The sequence below is a fragment of the Aptenodytes forsteri genome, unplaced genomic scaffold (genome assembly GCF_000699145.1).
Source record: "Aptenodytes forsteri isolate BGI_AS27 unplaced genomic scaffold, ASM69914v1 Scaffold139, whole genome shotgun sequence".
Lineage (NCBI taxonomy): Eukaryota > Metazoa > Chordata > Aves > Sphenisciformes > Spheniscidae > Aptenodytes > Aptenodytes forsteri.
Window position 1 is genome coordinate 4,953,683 of NW_008794414.1, and position 20,238 is coordinate 4,973,920.

General features: G+C 35.3%; 1 protein-coding gene across 1 annotated transcript in view; it reads right to left on the reverse strand.

The window, feature by feature from the left end:
• SNTG1 (syntrophin gamma 1) overlaps nt 1-20,238 on the reverse strand; it is a 190,891-nt gene that overhangs the window by 138,772 nt on the left and 31,881 nt on the right. The window contains exons 2-3 of the mRNA XM_019474602.1: nt 18,292-18,426; nt 6,458-6,514 (exon numbers count right to left, since the gene is read on the reverse strand). Coding sequence (XP_019330147.1) covers nt 6,458-6,514; nt 18,292-18,426 — 192 coding nt within the window. The remainder of the gene's footprint in view (nt 1-6,457; nt 6,515-18,291; nt 18,427-20,238) is intronic.

Sequence of the window (20,238 nt, forward strand, 5' to 3'; positions counted from 1 at the left end):
ACGGACTGAGTATTCACTCCACAAAGACCATGAGGCTACCTTCATTTCAGTCAGGCTTAGAGATGTATTCAAACTAAATAAATTGTAGCATTATAACTTGTTGAATATCTTTCTGTGGTTTTCACCAGAGGAACAGCAATAATAAAAGTTGGCTTCACTTAAGATAATCAGTTCAAGCTCACTAAATTTATAAGACTTAACCTACAGCCTCCAGATTTTTCCTTAGTCACATGCACATTTAATTTCTTCCAGAATTTTTAAACAAACAGAAAAATAATTATGTCAGTTCCCTTCTTAAGCCTCCAACGTTACACAGAGATTGCACAATCCAGGACATTTGAAGCTCAGCGAAGGAGTGTAGGATTTAAAGATCAGCATAGCTAACATAGGTTCTTTTTTCTCAGTAAAATGGCCTCCCTCCCTCCTTAGACTCAGCTCTCCAGTAAAGAGGGAAATTACTGTTATTACTAAGCCAGCCTGCAATGAACACAACATGATTATTCCTCTCTCACTCACTGTATCTACCTAAATCCATTTACACTGCAGATTTGAAGAAGCATTCAGCAATGTCCTACTGAAGAAAATGATCTCTCACCGCATCCCAGTCTGGCCAGTAAGAAGGATTCCTTTTAAATTAGTCATAGGAGGTGTTGCCCGTTATTCTAAGAAACAAAAACTCAAAATGGGAAAGAGAAAATCGTTGACCACCTATCTATACCCAGTTATCCTCAGCAATTTGCAGCTGGCTAAAAAAGCTGTATATAGTCTGCAGCATCTTGCTGAATACTACTTCAGATTGACACTGCAGCCTTGCATCCTGCATCCTTCATACTTGATTGTCTGTCCTGTAGAAGAAAAAGTGTATGTGTGTCTAAATTCTGGTTTTATAGGCTCAGGAGATACTCTACTGAAGAAACCGCTAGGAACAGAGGCCACTTTTCCACTGTTTTAAATTTTCCCTCCCTCTAGTGTGGACAGGTAGTTACCACCTCAGACCAGAGGAGGGAACAAAAATAAGTCAAGTAATGGTGTTGATGTCTTAAGGGCTCAGACTTCTACCAGACTCTAACACCGATCTTTGTAATGCAAATTTTCTTTGTCATTTTTCCTTAAGCAGGCAAGGATAAGCCTGAAATAAAGGTAGCTGCCCACCTGCAGAGGTGGTCCTGCTAGAAGAGGTAGAGGAAACTCTAATCACTGGCAGTTGTTTGAAGTTCACTGTGCTGGATGTTGGCCACTACTGGTGGGAGGTCACCCACACCTCCTTTCAAAGTGTTGCATGATATAGTTCTAAAGATTTTTTCTTATTCCAGTTTTTATGTATGAGGTTTTTTTCTGAAGTTTTAGTCATGTGAAAAATAGGGCAACTGAAACTAGTAACTTTTATTGACAAATGCTGTTTTTGTGTTTGGCTCCAAGCTCTTTGACAGCCAGCTGAACATGAGCCAGCAGTGTGCCCAGGTGGCCAAGAAGGCCAATGGCATCCTGGCCTGTATCAGAAATAGTGTGGCCAGCAGGAGTAGGGAAGTGATCGTGCCCCTGTACTCGGCCCTGGTGAGGCCGCACCTCGACTACTGTGTTCAGTTTTGGGCCCCTCACTACAAGAAGGACATCGAGGTGTTAGAGCGTGTCCAGAGAAGGGCAATGAGGCTGGTGAAGGGTCTGGAGAACAAGTCTTGTGAGGAGCGGCTGAGGGAACTGGGGTTGTTTAGCCTGGAGAAACGGAGGCTGAGGGGAGACCTCATCGCTCTCTACAACTACCTGAAAGGAGGTTGTAGCGAGGTGGGTGTCAGTCTCTTCTCCCAAGTAACTAGCGATAGGACGAGAGGAAATGGCCTCCAGTTGTGCCAGGGGAGGTTTAGATTGGACATGAGGAAAAATGTCTTTACTGAAAGCGTGGTTAAACATTGGACCAGGCTGCCCAGGGAAGTGGTGGAGTCCCCATCCCTGGAGGTATTTAAAAGACGTGTAGATGAGGCACTTAGGGACATGGTTTAGTGGGCATGGTGGTGTTGGGGTGACGGTTGGACTCGATGTTAGAGGTCTTTTCCAACCTTAATGATTCTATGATTCTATGATTCTATAATAAGAAAATTACTATTTTGTTTTTCTAAGCAGAGGGATTCTATAAAAAATTAGACCAATTGTTGGACTTTAACATCCTCAGGGTTAGACAATGTAGGGGACATTTTTATTTCATACTAAAAGGCAACATTTATTCCACTAACGAAAATGGGCCTGTTTGTTTTCGCTTTAAGGTCTAGTGGCACAATAAGGCTCATGTCTATGAGGATAAGCTGTCTTCCCAACTGAGAAAGGGTGACTTTATGCATGTTGCCTATTGGAAGCAGTCCATGTAAAGCCCTGAACTATGTCCACGGACTGTCTTAGAGAATACTAGTTGGTGTAAGCCAAAACTGTGCCAGGAATCATGCTAGCAATGAAACAATATGGACAATAATGTGCCAATGTTAATTGGCACTTTTAAACATTTCTTTTCAATAGAATAGCATAGCTGGAACCAAAATGCCACTTCCAAAATAAATTCAACACCAACTTCTGCAAGTACACAAGGCTTTAAAGATGAAAAGATAAATTTTGAAACTAAAAGCTAGATGATTCATCTATTAATTAAAGCTTTCTAGCCTTTTTATTTTTTTTTTTATCATTTCAATTTGAAACACAGAGAAAATGTGTTAAAAAAATCACAGAATGGAGGAAGAGGAAGAGAATCATCTAAATATGTACATAAGTGTGAGCAGGACAGGTGCACAGGCTTGCTTTAGAGGTTTTTTGATCGAGTCAAACTTTGAAAAGTCAAACCAAATCTCAGCAGATCTGCAATGGTGTTCATCATTTAAAAAGAATGCTCAAAACAGAGGCAGGAAAATGGCACTGTACAGAGTCCTGGTAGCCAGGAGTCAGACTGTAACTGCAAACCTTAATTTATTTGATGAACTATCAATTTTATTGCCTATTTCCGCAAGAACACTACACTCCAGTTATTGAGAAACATGATGTTCTTTCAGAAGTCATACACTTAGCAGCTTCTTGTGTCAAATTTCTGCATCTCAAACTTGTCAGAGGTGTGATAAATGACTGATATACTACACTACACTTATCAATTTCAACATCTAACTCCACGGCTATTCCTTCACACACAGAGGTTTATTACTGAGGGTTCTAAAGGGACTTCAGAAATTAGAAAATAATTCCTTCTGAAGAGTGTAAAACAGATCAGTTCTGCTTCAAATTCAATCACACTTCTACCACTAATCAGTAAAATGAAGTACAGCAAAACACAAAACAGGGGTTTTTTTGTTCTTTCAAACCTTCAAAGAGTGGATTATAAGCAATTTTTTGAAGGGCTTAAGTTTGGATCTTGTGTAAATATCAATCTCACAAGCAGGTTTTTTTAAGCAGTTAGCTGAATCTCTGATTTTTTACAAATATAGTTGGAGCACCCAGGTTATAACACAAAAGAAGAGAGTTCTCCTCATAGACAAGTCACCAAAAGATAGCTAGACAGTTTCATTTCAGAATTACTAACATTTTGACCTTCTGTTCTTCAGGGGAAAAAAAAAAAAATCCAAGGGTCCAGAATAATTAAGGCGGGATAAGACACTTCCAAAATTTACTCAAGAGAAAGTTAAAAGGTGATTTGACCATGTGAGATTTCTGGCAGCAAATGGGTGTTTAAGTAGAAAAAAAGGCACGATAATGCCCTAGAGCTGAATGCCAAAACTAGACAAATTCATATCAAAGCACAAGGAAATATTTTAAAGTGAGGGTCATTAATCACTGTACTGCTATAACTCACATCTCAGATAAAACTGCATCCTCTGATATACACCACTGGCAGAAAGTAAGTCCTCAAATAACACCCATCTTTAAATAATCTGAGAGTAGCAAGACAACAGGAACTACGGTAGTACATGGGGTTGTGGGAGATAGAGTTACTGACACAAAGAGGAAAGGCCTCAGTCCTGCTCACTCCTCCAGGGTGACTTGTAGAGCTCTGCTTCAAGGCACTATCACAAAATAATTACTTTTATATTTAAAACTAATAATAAATACAAGTCCTTTATTGAAGTTCAGGAATCTAACAAAACAAAACAAAACAAAACAAAGTAACAAACTGTTATTCATCTGCAAGAGGAAGTGTACCATGATTGCATAGTACCTTTTAAAACAGAAAACTGACACTTTTCAGCTTATTTGGAACTGACGACACTTTTCAGCATATTTGGAAAACTGACATTCACTTCACAGCATACCTAAAAAGTCCATTTCAGTGGGTCTACATAAAATTTGCCTACCAAAATCTAAAAAACATTACTTTATGTTCCCGTTCTAAGTTGTTTCTTACTACTAGCTTAAAATGATAATAGCATATTATATTGAATAATTATTTGTTTTAGATTGTGTTGGCTATCCAATTTCTTCTCAGTCTTTCTTTTTGAGAATGTAGGATTACTAATAAAGGTACCTAGCAAAAGAGGTCCCATGTTCATTGATTTTTAAAAATAAATCATTTAAAAAAAATAAATCATACTGCTTGATACACATCGACAGAATATCCCAGACCATAGACTTCTACTCACCATTTTCATTATCTAATCTATACCATCCAAGTAAGCTTGAGTTTCCTTTGTTGAAAGAGATCTCTTTTCTATTTAATGACATCTGTTGAAGGGATTCCATCACCTAATTGTTAGTTATTCCAAAAATTAAAAAGAGATCGTCTGTTCATGCCTGAATTTATGTGGCTTCACCTGTCCAATACTTAGATTAATTTTGATCGAAATATCTATGTAATAAAATAAACCTAGAAAATATGTTTAAATAAAATAATTTAATTTAAAGTCTTTATTTGTAAATTCTATTGCAGTTGTTTCTAATACACTTCATATTTTTTTATTGTTATTTTTTTCTATTGAAACAGGATCTTATTCAGAAAAAAAAAAGATAAATTCCCTTCTAGGCTGAATTCACAATATGTTTTGGCACTTCTAAATACTTTTGCAACTTCCAAGAATTTTCTTCAGAACAATGGATATGTTGTTCTAAAAATTTAAGAATATTTTGCTCCACTAATTTAAGAAAGACTATTGCACATTCACTATTTAGTTTATATTTCTCAATATTTTATTTTAAACAATGTAACTGAAAATTAAATAATGTGATCTTGAGTTTGTCAGTAATTTTAATTCTAAAAGATAACCCATTGTAATGTATAACTAAAAAATCAGTTGTAGTGACTCTTGATGAGATTTGCTCTCCAAACCAAAAGTCCTTACTGTAACCAGCTGTTTCTTAGCACCAGCTAAATAAAACCTCATTCACCCATATACTTGATTTCATACTGACACACATTACTTCATCATTATTCAGTGAACTGTAACCTATAATGATATTGGAGGAAAATTACTTGTGTGCTGTTGACTAAGCTCATGAGAAACTTTGGCCACAAAATAGCAATTAGTTTTCCTTCAATAGAGGTCTTTAGTGGGTCAACAAGATAGCAGCAAGAGTACCAAGACATATTTTAAGAACTAGTATTTCTATTCAGCAATATTCTTATCATTGACAACACAAACGTACATTAATCCCTCTTCTGAGGCACTTCTTATAAGGTCAGTACTAGCAGATGTTCACAGGAAGGTCTATACTTTCTCTTTATATGCATAATTTAAGCCTTTCTGCATTCATGTGAAGTACACTTCACTTTTTCCATTGCTATCTTGAGACTGAGGATTGCTGTGTTTAGAAGATAAAATGACTGTTGTGTTGTCTACACTGAAATTCAAAGCTAAGGTGAGGTTTTCAGAAATCATAGATTATGATGACAAAAATGATTAGCCCTTCCTCCCTCTCCTCATCCCTCCCTCCCTCAAAAAGGATCACCTACACTTACATATGTTCTTAAATCTTACTGGAGAAAGCAAAAATATGGTAACATGATAAATTGCTGCCTTTGCTTGATCTATAGTAAAATAAACAATATGAGAAAGCAATAACACTTTCTGTATTATACTAATGAATTGCAGTGAATTAATGTGATATTCTTTGTAGGAGAATTGATGATGAACTTATTGGCTGGGGGGTGTGCCTGACACTGTAATTTAGCATTCATTAATAACCAACTTAAATTAAGTGCTGTTGAACAAAAGTACAGTCTGTGCAGTTGCAAACACTTTTCAACTCTCATATCAAATCTTATTACAGGCTTGCTCAGATTGAATCTTAAGGGAATGATCTTTCCATTGCCTTCCATTCCATATGGCGATGTAGTTGCTGGTTGCCTACTGTGACAGTATCTAACATCCTAGAATATGTTTGCTCTCTTGTTTCTAGTCCTCTAAAATATAGTTCGTCCTCATTAAAAATAACGTTAACTATATACAAAGACCCTTTTTGTGTAACGTGGAATAATAGACCAAAATACTCATCCTACCTTTATACTTAATCCAAATCCTCCTATAGTCTGTCTTCTAATTGTTACTGTTCTTTCCTGGAAAAATATAAATAAAGTTTTGTTAGATTTAATGTTTTCTGCCACAACATCTATATTCACACTTCAATAAGTTGTTTCTGTGCTTCCATCCTACATTGATTTTTCTTGTTTTAATAAACTTGGGAGTTCCTGAATGTGAAAATCCCATGAAACTTATGCGGCAGAGGAAAGAGACAAAGTCTGGAAGAAAAGCAGAGGTCCTGTCTCAGACAAAAATTCATTTGTTCAATTCATGCCATACCAGCAAGTACTGCAATGCAATAAGAACAGAACTGTAGAGTTTAACAGTTAGTGCACAACACATGCGTTTCAGAGGTCTTAACCTCGACTAGTCCTAAATTGGTCCCATATGCAGATTGAGCACTACATGCTGAAGTACATAAACTGCACTCCTGTAGCACATTTTCCAATTTAGTTTCATCCAAAAGGAATACAGCTTGTGTACTCCAAGACCACTCAGTGATGTGAACCAAAGCATGATGAGTGCACGTGATCCAGAAATTCATTTCAAAGCACAGTCCTGATCCAAATGAAAAAAACTAATACAAACACAGCCACTGTTGACCTCAGAGCTATGGTTTAAAAATTGTAACCAGTGATTTAAAGGGTGGTTACAGACAGAATTATTTAAAGCAGCCCATTTTTTTCCTTTTATTGCTCGTCCTAAAATTTGTTCTGTAAAAACTGTAGGCTAGTATCTGTCTTGGATGTGAACATTTACAAAAAAAGACTTTTTTTTTCCTAGTCTGTCTCATTGACTTTTTTCCCAAAGATCATTTAGAATTAGTCAATTTGATTAGAGGTAAAAAGTCTTAGTAGCAGATATACCATATGTTCAGATACAAATATATGGAATATATAGATTTTTTAATGCCCTCTGCATGTGGTCTAGATTTTATACTCATTTCATTATATATATTGCATAGCATAAGTCTGCATGTATATTTTATCTATATATGTTCATATATTTCAGCACAATCAGCATAGATTGCCAGTGTCAGTTAGATTTGAGTAAGTCTCTCATCAGAAAGATACCAGTGACAGAGAGGATGAAATATCTACAGAGCTATTTTTTCCTCCTTACCTCATATACAGAAAGGAAAAGAAAGGATGTAGGGCTACCACATAAGAGTTTTGGAAAACTGACATTGCTGAATTTTTGGGAAAATCCAGTTGCCTTCTTTCTTTTTCACGTTTGTGACAAATATGAATTGTGTAACTGCAGAAAGAGCAAGCATAAACTAGTCCAATGTTTTGGATGGCAAGACAAAATGGATTTCCTAAAATGAGACTTTCCATTTATTTATTTAGGATAATGCTTGTAAATGTTTAATCTAAGAAAGAGGTATATAATTCTGTTGTTAAATGGCAAAATATTTCTTTTTTTTTTTTTTTAAAATTTGAAATGCATGAATTTGAAATGCATGAAAAAAATATACTTTTATATTTGTAACCCACAAATGAACGTGTAGCATGGCAATAGAGGAATATATGGCTATCCTGTTTCATTCATGTGCTTCTGCGCTGTTCAGAGGGACCAGAAGAGCCTTCTTGGCTCTTAACTCACACCTTCTAGGAAGGAACTTTCGTAATGAAGTTCCCAGAAACTGGGTTCAGTCCACAAAGTTATTTCACTTCAGGCCACAAACTGTACTTAGAAAACCTTTTGTCTGCCAGGAGGTTTCAGCTGCAGGTAATGCTGCAGACAATATATTCAGGATAAACCAACATAGGCCACAGTCTGATGGGTGACCTAAGATGAGTTTACACAAATGAACATGAAACACTCAGGTGTGGCTCCACTGGTAGCTGTATTTTTCCTGTTAACTCCACCTCACTTCCAGCTCCAGCTTGTGTTGAACATCGAGTTAAGAACAGAAACTTGACTTGTACACTCTAGTCAATACATTCTAGTATTTTTTATACATGCTTAAATCAAATAGAAAATACTTGTGTTACCTAAGAAGATGTTGAAAAACAGCAATCTTTTAATAAACTGGCTTGATAGTATTACATTAACCATGAATGGAATAAAGAACATCACACTTTGCAATTAAATTTCAAATGAAGTAGTATGCTCAGTGAAAAACATAAATCTTCATTAAAATTTGTAGTTCGCAATATGTCAGTAGTCACCCAAAAGTTTAAATAGTGGCATCTGAATATATTCTAAGCTGGAGCTGTGCTTTTAAAAAGCCTAATAGAAAGCTGTCCTGCAGAATATTTCTATCCTTGTTGTTATCTTTCTTAGCACAACACACAAAGTACCCATGCAAAAGAATCAATAAAATATTCTTTCTGGTTTTCACTCAAGAGAACACAGAGTCAAGCGAGCCCTGAAAACACCTGATTTGGGGTCTTTTGTGAGTTTACCAGTGCTGTCTGACAAGAAACTAGAAACATTTTACACTGGAGTTCAGCATTACTTTTTAAGAGAAAGAAATACTTTGCTAGCATAGCAGATTACTGAATAGACAAAACTGTGTAAAAGTAAGCAAGGGGAACAGAAACATTTCAAGGAACTGTAATTTTCCAGTACAACATAATTTATCAGAGGGTTTTGTCTGGTACTTTTTCTAGGTTTTTTTCTATCTCCATTAAGAGTAGATATTAAATATTTCAGGTCTGGACTGTTACTGAACTGAATTGAACTTTAAAAACATACTGCAAACTAGATCCACTTGAGTGATGTTATGTGTAATGAAGGCATTGCATTGTATTTAACCTAGGCTAATTCAACACACTTCTCAGTCTTACAGTAAAGAAGTATTACTTTAGTGTATCTTAGGTGTAGAGACTTACATATTCCTCACAGCATGATAGCTAACAATTACAAACATGCAAACAATTAATGATCTTCAAAAATACAAATCAGAATTACATACGAGTTATATATTTCATTAGTAAACCATCAATAATCCCTTAGTCTGCGACTGCAAACCTCACATAAACAATATAGTGAAACAGCTTTTCCAGAACTGTCAGAAGCATCACACATTTCATACGCCAGAATTTTGGCTTAGGATCAGACCCCCAGCTCTGATCAGCTCCCCTTTTTTTACCCAGAAGTTTAGAAGAAAAATGATAGGACTCATCTAACCACAGTTAATCCACCTAAAACTCAGCCATTGGTGAAGGCAAGTTTTCTCCTGTAATCAGTAAAGAAAAATAAATACATTCAATCCAGGTGAGTCAAAGCAGGTGCCCAAGTTAGGTGATAATGTTCTTCAGCATCTATGTCTTCCATTGAGTATAGAGCCAGGATGTCAAATCTAACTTTGGAAAGATGTATCCCTCCCTTTGGAGTTGCAAAAACTTGAATAAGTATTTTGATGGTAGATACCAGCTTTGAAATGTTTTGCCAGGAAACTCTTTTATCCGAGTAAGTTTTTCTTTGTGACTTGCATGACTTGCATGTGACTTTTTGTATGTGACTCGCAAAAAACCCAAACCAAGCTTCATTTTCAGTGCCATCTTCAACCAAGGTGAACTGAATAAACCTTGTCTGCAAAGCACTGTATTTTAACGTAAAATAATATTTTTAATATAATGATTAATACAATAAAGAAGTTTGACCAGCAAACTGAAACAAATTATTTTGTTCTGTTGCCTTTAATTAACATTTCAAATGAAAAATAACAATAATAAAATGCTTTTCACCGGTCTAAAAGCTTTAAGTTCTTAAAATGCTTTACAACTATTCAGTAATAAAATATGGCAACAACTCTGGAAGGCAACACATTTTGTACCAGTAAAGAAGTTCTCTAAGTATCCCGATTGACCATTTATGCTGTTCCAAGTTAAAGACAGTGCTTCTCCATTGATTCCAACTATCTGCTTAAAATCAAATCTAACTAAAAATCTGTCAGCTGTATATTTGTCTATTAATATTTTACTTAGTTTCACTTTCCCCTCTATTTGCACAGCGTAGTATTCTATGATTAAATTTGCAATGGTTTTGCAAATTCCAAAAGCAACTTCATCTCCAAGTTTACAAAATAAAACTTGATTCTGATGAAAAGCTACTTAGGTCAATACCAAGACTACACAAAATGTCCTGTGAGCTTGTAATTCCATTATCACATTTGTTATCTACATTACACCAAATAGAGGGAAAGCTAGAGCTCCTAGGATCCTTAAATGCAAGATTCAGAGCAGCGTTTTAGAAGCTGCTTCTTGGAACAGAACAAAAGGAGTTATCATTTTATTGAAAAACTCAAAACTGCTGCCAAGCTGTCAGCATTTTCCATGCCTCTAACTCAGAAAATTCCTCATCCACACATGTTCATTGATGGGAAAGGAGAGCTAAGAGTTTTGCCAAAAAAAATTCTTTCTCAGACCTATGCAGTGAAACAGAAGCAATGTTTTTTAGGCTTTCATTAAAGAGGTATTAAAATTTCTCCTTAAAATCCATATGATCTTATTGAGATCACAGACGTCATCTTAAATGAGATTAGAAGTGAAGAATGACTGTGTGAGCACACGCTAACAGTAAGTAGTCAGGAAAGGAAAACACAGAATCCTATGTAATCATTAACTATTTACATTTAGTCAAGAGTTAATGTCATTTTTAACAGTTAAATCTTAGGGCACAGTAAAGATTCAAATATTTCATACTGACTGGTATGTGATGTAAAAGAAAGTTTATAATTGCTTAACTGACTCTTAACAATGATGATTATTTAGTAATATTTTCAAATTATTTATTCTGTATAATATAAACTAGTAATCTAAGGTGATCTAATAATCTGCCGCTATGAAAGCAGTCAAACAAAAGTTGAACAAAAGGATGAAGAAACTTCAAAACTCTTCATAAAACTGAGCTAACAGTGTATGAAACTTCAATATTCCATTACTCAACCCTTTTACTAGGCTATAAATATTTCATTTTCAGTTTGGGACACTGGTGTGTCTGTTTATTCATCTTACAAGAGTAAAGGTATGAAGAATTAATTTGTCTAGGTCAATTAGACAAATTCTGTCAATGACAGAAAAGAAGACCTCTCTTTTCACAGTGGACAGAACAGACACCAAGGTACTATGCATATGGAAGAACATGGAAAAAAGCTGAATGGGTGCAGAACAAAACAGTAGGTGGGAAAACAGGAATAGACATGGAGAGGAATCTACAATACCACAATGACATGGAAAAATGTAGGGGGGGGGAAAGGAGGAAAATGTTAGAATATAATTTTTAAAATGTAATAATGAAATATAAAGATATAATCAATACACTGGCAGCAACTTCATAGATCAACCTGTTAACATTTGATGCCATAATATCTTCAAGGCCATGCTCTCATGTAGTTTATCAGCTATTAGTAATCCCACTACATTTTGAAATAAGAAATTCTAATGAGAATTTTTTTCTTTTTATTGAACTATTTCATACATTTTCAAGAAGGGACACTTTATATCCTCTTCTTGGTCATGCTTTGCTCTTGCTTACTGGCATTTCTTTGGATTAATTGACATGAGCAGTCAAACTTCACACTCATTCTGAGTGTAAAGTACACAGGACACAGGTCAGTCACATTTCTGATTTGAATTAATAATGTTAACCAGGTTTGCCAGCAGACTTGCTCATCTTCTAACAACTTCCGTCGTGTGACATTCGAAGCTTGTCTCCTTATCTCAGTTCCTCAAGCAACTGGAGAGGGTCGGCAGTAGGGGATGGCGGCAGAATGCCTGGTCAATTGGAAATCCCCCTTCCTCTGCAGTCGTGCTGGAGACTGAGGACGGTAAATGCAACTGTGATGTGTAGACTGTAAACACTGACTGGAACGAGCAAGGGTACTCGACCCTTCGCTTGTTCTCCCTTCAAAATGTTCCCAGTCCTACAGCATATGCCTAAAATCAGAAACATCCACCTAAATATCTACTTATAAAAATTCTACTCCTAGGATTTATTTATTTCAAATGTACTGCACTTCTTAATATAGAAATAAAAGAGAACAAAACACAAACCCAAAGTCAGTATGGATCTGAATACCCACTAGGCTTGGTAACAAACACCCTCTGTAGTTCCAGGATACCTGTAGTTTCCAGCTACTGCTTCACGTCATACACTGCCATTGATCAATGCTCTTGGGTTTTCTGGTTTGCAATATTTTTCTTTTTCTCTGGGGGAAAAACCTTCCAATGCGAAAAAGCTATTCTGCTCTTTCAAACTTGGCTTTACAAATGGCAGCCCTGTGTTTGAACCTCAGTAGATTGCTATGCTTTTTATCTTTAAGTAGCTGCAGAAAAATAAGCTGGCTTAGGTTGTCCCTAAATAATCATATTTGCATCTGTCAGTTCTAGGTTGTCACTTAAAAGCTGTCCAGATTGGCAGGGCAAAAAAAAGTTACCACCATCTGATAGATATTTGACGACTTCTGTGAAAAAATGGATTCACTCCACTGAATAGCTGACAGATACCAACATGATAAAAAAAAAAAAAATCACCATTCTTACTGGTAGCTTTGTGAAGGTAACAAGAATGGAAAGTGCTTGAAAGGTGACCTATCTGTTCACATATTTGCAATTCTCTCCAGGACAGGGAGTTTCACTTTGGCACCATTCGTACTATTCAATCACATATCAGAATCAAAATAGTAAATAGATACAGAAATAAATACAATACAGAAAATAATTCAAAACCCCTATGTTTACTATTTTAAGCTTTTCACTTTTTTCTTCATTTATTTTTCTACTCATTAACATTGCTAATGTTAATTGAACTTGTTTTACCTACACCAAAATATATTAAAAGAAAATTTTAAACTCTCAAAAGAGAGATTTAAAATTCACTCTCAGGAAGTCTCCAAAACTCTAAAATGTGCAAGCAAGGGAAATGTAATAACTTAATCTGACTGCCTAGACAAGTCACAGTTAAGTTATATGTTCTGAATTTAAACTTATACTTAAGAATTAGTAATACCTTTTTCATTTAAATTAAAAAAAAATCAAGAAAAACCTGCTATTGTGCAAAGCTTATAAGTTGAAAAACTATCTCTAATGCAACTTATTTTTTTGTAATACCATATGGGCTTTGTATAGAGTTATAAATCTTTCAACACAGTTGATTTCACAATAGCAAAAGGACAACTTTAAAAGTGATATATAATATGTTCTTATCTTTACAAGAAAAAGAAGAATGATTGTGTGATTAATAATGCCAAGAATCAGGTCTGGCTACAGTTGGACAATTCAAGTCAGTGTTACTTTCCGACCTTGGAAAAGGTGTTTATTGATGAAGGTTTTCTCTCTATCAAAAAAACAATTACAGTCCATAGGTTACATTCAGATACATTTGTATCAGCCTCAGTTAAATCCTTGGACAAATGCCATACTACTCCGAGAACTGTTGCTCTATAAATTCACAAAAATGTGCATTCACTTTTTATTAGTATTGAAATTATGAATGATCTTCACATCAATCTCCCAAAAAGATCCTTAATTTAAAAAAATGCTAAAAGAAATTATTAATATTTAATTAAATAATGCATCACTACACAGCAACATAGAATTACATTACTCAAAAGAAATGGGAATCATCTCTAGGTTATCATCAGGTGAGTTAGCAGTATTTTGGAAATTCTATGACTTTAACAGAACCTTTAAGAAAATTATGTAAAAATGCAAACTGTCCTGGTAGCTGAACTTAGCGATTTGCCAGCTGCTCACAGTTTATTTTCAGTCTTTTAGAAAAACAGTAGCTGATTCAAATCATCCATCTTGTCAGATGGTACATTGTCATATCCTTGGTTTATGGATCTCACATGCACACACACTCTATTAGAAAAATTTCTGAGTATGATTAGCAAACAAATAAAATCTGTTAAAGAAAAGAAGAAAAAAACCATGCTTCCTAGACAGATAAACTACTTTTCTTGATAAAACACAATAATCCTTTTACTTGAATTTGAGATGTTCATGAAAGGTGATAGAAATTGTGAGGATTAACTCCAAAATAAAAATTTTGATTCTGGAGTTGCAAAGATTAAAACTTTTCCTAGGAATAAATCTACTGAAGAGTCATATTTCAGATCAGACACACCATATCTTAGGCTATCCCCCCCCCCATCACAATTCTCAGCAAGGTCAGTATTAGGCTATCCTTGTTAGTCCAGGCTATCAGCCCATATGTCTAAAAAGACTGGGAGTTGCCTTATTGCACATTGTCATCTGGAACACCATATAGCAAACTTTTGTGAGTATAATTTCATGTAATTCAAGAAATATGTTTAAAAGTAAATATAAAATAAAAATCTTCTATACTTCTGCCATCAATACTGATGAAGTTCCTACATGGTTAAATTCAGCTGTTCTCAGGGCATTTCTTTTTCAGATGAAAAGAGTAAAATTCCTAACTGTTCTGTACCACAATAAACTATCATGGAGATTTATGGCAATTATAATTGTAAGAAAGCTGTCTGTTGGCAATACCACAATTATGAAAAAATACTTTGTGAGGGTCTGGTACTTTAGGGGAGAAAAAAGTGTACCTAACCTGACAGTCACCAGTCTTATCTTCCAATTTTTCTCGAGAGAGAGACTCATGGATATCTTCAGAACACAAGCTACTCCAACTCAGGCATACACTTCCCATACTATAAAGCCTCTCTACAGGCAAGGATTTAATTTGGATTAGTAAAGACACTGCCTTCTAGGCTTTGAGTTTCACAAAATATTCTCATGTCACTTTTGGTCATTTGCACTGGAGTTTAAATCTACATCGGATATCCACTAGCAGCATAATGCAGAACCCACTGTGTTTCCATCTTTTGGAAAGCAAGTCTGTCTTGTTGCACACATAAATAAATCTCTGTAATACTTATTGATGCAACTGATGCTCAAATTTAGATCTATGATCATTTATTTAGATCCATTAATTTAGATCCATGATCATTTGAACGATCTTTGACGCTTTATGGAATTGCTACAGGTACAGGTACAATCGCTGCAGAACCCTCACTAACACTATCATTTTGTTCAGCGTACTAAAAAACCAGATGCTTTCTTTTTTTAGTATTTAACACTGTTTATGTTGCTTCTAATCTTTTATGCATTTTATTTTCTTACTCCAAACTGTATACAATGAAAGAAGAAACAAGGTTTCTTTGCACCTCTTTAGTTTTGGGAAACTAGAACTGTTTTCCACAAAAGGAAGTGTTCTAAATTAAGAACTAGGTTCTTATCCCATGTACTCGCATTAAGCGGCACCTCATTCCTAAGGAGCCATTGATTTCATTTAGATTATTCCTCAGGATGCAGATCAGGATACCGCTGGAACGTTAAGTGCCTGTTTAAAGTCTGCCCTACACAGAGGAGCATGCAAATTGATTCAGACCCAACAAACAAAAGAGATACTGTTCTGAACTAGAAACATAGTAATAGCGTTTCATTCCCTAACAGTGCAGAAGTGATTAAGTAAAACCTTCTAATCAAATTATTTGAAGATTATTTATTAAAACAGATTAAAAAGAGCTTTTACTGTAGCTACTTGTCTGTAAAATTTAACAATGCTATTGTTCCTCAGTTACAAATTTTACTTTTATTCTTTAGAGTTTATTCTATGAGGTATTCAATGTCAGTTGCTAATGAAAACACTTACTCTTGCTCTGTAGAATGCATGTAAAAGAAAAATAGACGTGGTCAGTCATCTAGAATGACAGAAAGAATAAAACAAAATCAACCAAGCAAAGTAAAAGAGAAGAAAAACAAACAAACAAAAAAGAAACCTAATAAATCAGGAATAAAAATGAATTAAAAATGCAAAAAAAGGAAGCCTTGTCTGATCATGCTATATAGTCAAAGCACATGATTCCAGATGATTTAAATGACCTGTGACAAAAGGACAGTTAACTGTCTGTGAAATGCCAATCATCCTTAGTTGGAATGAATCTACTGATTCAAGACCTAGTCTTAATCCCAGAGGAAATCAGGGTAAAGTGCTCAAAAGTCACTAGCCTAACAATGACACTTCCAAGAGAAAAGAAACTCCTCATCACCACACTAATATCAATCAGTTAATGCATTATGCACTCAATATGCAAATAAGATAGGGGGAGTGTAATTGCTGAAGCAAATCATCCACTGTTTTCTACAGTGCTGTTGCAAAACTAAAGAGGGCAAAACTGCAAGAGAAAGCCTTGCTGTGAAATGGAAAAAAAATTAAACATGCATTTCATGAAGACATTTAAATAACAAGTTCAGCAGAAGTAACAGATATTACAACACAATAATGAAAGTCATATTTTTGAGTGATAAAACCTTTTAATAAATAATGCCAGAATGGGGTTGGTGGAGTAACGGTGCCACAGTGTGTGTTGCTAATTGAACAACTATAGCCTGAGCTTGAACTCATAATTTCTTTCTATCTGGGCTGCTAGATGTCCTGTATGTTGAGGAACAGTACAGTCTGATTGATAAAAAGAGCACGTATATTCCATAGAAAGCACACAGACCTGTATTAGTAAATTGTATTTGTACAGCATGAAACTGTCAAAAGCTAACGTCAGATTTGTCATGTAAATAAACCCAGCCTGTATGGAGACAGTGTAGGCAGTGCGCTAGGCAGTGTGTTCCTCTTGTTTCAGAGAAAAACTCAGAACCATTCACCTTGAGATGTTCGTGACAGTGAGATGGATTCTCCTATACATTTTCCATTAATCTTCCACACTGTTAGCACTGCTAACTTTCTACCAATTTATTTCTGGTTTCTGCTTTGTATCTTTTTATTATACTTGTATTTAGAGATACAGGGATATGGCAACAGCAGCAATTAATTAATAAAACAGACAGACAATAGCAGTCACATAACATTTGCATAAACAGATATTACACTACTATGCCTTGTAAGATTTAACATTAAATCCCATGATAATTTTATTTAGCTCAAAGGGAGAGCAGAATGTTTATGATAGTTTCCCATAAATCTTAACAATATCTCTATAGAATATAATTACAGTATCTATAAAAGTGTCTATAGAAATTAATAGTAAATGGTTTCTATTTTTTTAGCTATCTTCTAGAATTAAATAAAAACTTAGCATTACAATAGTTCTAAAACCTACAATATAATTCTATATAACATTTTACAGATCTTCCAAATGATTGTCTACAAAGCTAAGTTTCTTATCCACAAACTTCAATATGATGCTTAAATAAGAAATCTGATATATCATGTAAAAACAGTAATACATAAATGACACTATTACACTGTTCCAGCTGAAGTCCATATTTATTAACAGGATGTGCTGGTAAAACTAGTGACCCTCGCAGCATGGACTGGCAGTGTGCATGAAGTCTGGTGTTGTGCTACCATATGAAACAACCAAAGCAACAGAGGATAGCAGATAATTCCTCTACCAGCAAAGCCCCGCCATAACAGTTTCCCATCAACTGTCTTATCGACTCCACAGACAGTACTCGGGCATATGTAAGTACATTGAGGTATCTGTATTCACTGCAAAAATCACTGCTTGTGTCATTCCTATCGCATTCAGTGGCTCCAATATTCAAGGGTGAGTGCAGAGAAACAATACTGTAGTCATGCATATAACTTATTCATTATCTTATTGCTGCTTCTTAGATGAGTATTGCTAAGATTTACTCGTAAAAGATGATATATTGAAATACACTTAGTGTTAACAGTATAAAATGAAATATCAAACTGTGGGAGTACATGCATACATATGTGTGTGCATGCACGCACATACACACAAACACACAGCGTATTTTTGCTTTGTATAAAGTACATCTTAAAGAAAAAAATAAAAACTACTTACACCAGAATAGAAAGGCTCACCAGACACACAGATCACATCCTGCTCCTGGATCATCAAAATATCTTTGGCTAAGTGCAGTCGCACTTTGAAAGGCTCCTGGTTACCATCCTGCAGCAAACAAATCCCTGTCTTTGTCTTCAAAGGAAGAAATAAAGAAAAAAAGTTTTCTCAGTTAGCACTTTGCATTGCCAGAAGCAGTATTTTGAAACAGAATAGCTGAGAGATAGGTACAGTTCCCATAAATACGTCGACAAATATCCAAAGCTATTACCAGTGATGACTGTATTTATTTATTGTGCTCAGACTACAAGAGAAGGATGGTTACAGTAGCAACTAGCAAAGGCAGATTTTGCAATACTAAGGCACTATTCTGCCCATGATGAATTTGTGAAACTCCTTTCAAATTGCTTCAGAGCAGCTGTGCTCTTACTTTCCATCTTTGTATTAAATGATGACACCTCACTTGGACATGAAATAAAAGCCGATGTTCCACATATTACACCAATTTTGACACGGAAATAGATACACTAACACCTCCAAACTAGCCAGATGTGAGCACTGACAGCCTACATGAACGTGTTGTGGGCTTTTCCTGATCTGTGAGCACAACACTGACATGCCTTTACGTTCCTTTTCAAATGAGGATGCTGAAATTAAGAATAAGAGAAAAGAGATCAAAGAATGCAACTCCTTCTAGTAACTTACTTCTTGCTGCACTTCTGTATTTTATGTTTATGGTTAGAGATCAGGAATTCTGTAGGATTCTTCAATATACAATAAGTGCCTTTCCAACAATTTAACAGTGTCTTTGAGGTAGTACCTATTTGTGCTACTTTTTTGGGCATTATACACAAGAGGTTTGAGCAGTGAAAAATCTGCACGTGTAATCACCTGCAGTATTTAATATTTTTTCCCTGAAGGCTGTGTTGAAAATAGAATTCTTTATAACACCTCATAAATGGACAAAAGTCATGTTGGTAGAGCATTTTTGGTATGAGAAATCTGTTTACAAACAATCTAAAAATTTATCCTTACACCATGTTATTTACCAGAATTAGATACCTATGCCTATTTGCATAGATACAGCTATATATGTCTGCATGTATGTATCTCAGAAGAAAATTCATATATAAAAAGTATTTAAAATCTTGGACTCATCAGTGTCAATAATAAAACTTCCATTGTCTTCATTCAGGTCAGATTTCAATCCACTGTCTGTAAAAAGTTGTCTTGAGAGGAGATCAAGGAAACAAAAGTCTTGCTGTGAACTTTAACTGCCAAAGTTGACCTGGCTGTATCTAAGGGCTCTTTCTCAGACAAGAGTTTAAAAGAGGATTTGGAAGATCTCCCCATAATGTGCTCTGATACCTTACATCCATAGCATGGAGAGAACAAACACAAATATGGAACTGACAGTAGGCAACTGGCAGAAGAAAAGTTTAAATTGCTCTCAAGAGGCTTTAAAAGAGGTGGAAAGGTCGAGGACAACCTTTAAATAGCTCTATATAATGTTCTCCACTGACAAACTGTTCTGTCACTTCTGCTTCATGCTCAACACTCAAACTTAGGAAATTGTTTTCCCTTGGACACCAGTAGCAAATGTGTATATCTCAGCCATAACTTTGAAAGTGGCTCTGATGTTGGTTTTGTTCTTTTTAAACTAAGTAAGAAGAAGAAAAAATGAAGGGTTCCACGCACTGAACTCACACTGAGGTCAGTGGAAGTTCTGGTCAGAAGACATCATACAGCCTTGTTCTAATATTTAAGTGTCTTTTTTTTAAACAGGATGAGATAGAAACTGATTGACGTGGACAGACAAATCAAATAAATGGATCACGGAAGGAATTAGCTTTTCACTACAACTGAAAAATTCCCTCTTATATCATTCATTAAAATAAAAAGAATGTAAAATAGAGAAATTCCCCTGGTCCTCTCCTCCTGGTCCTC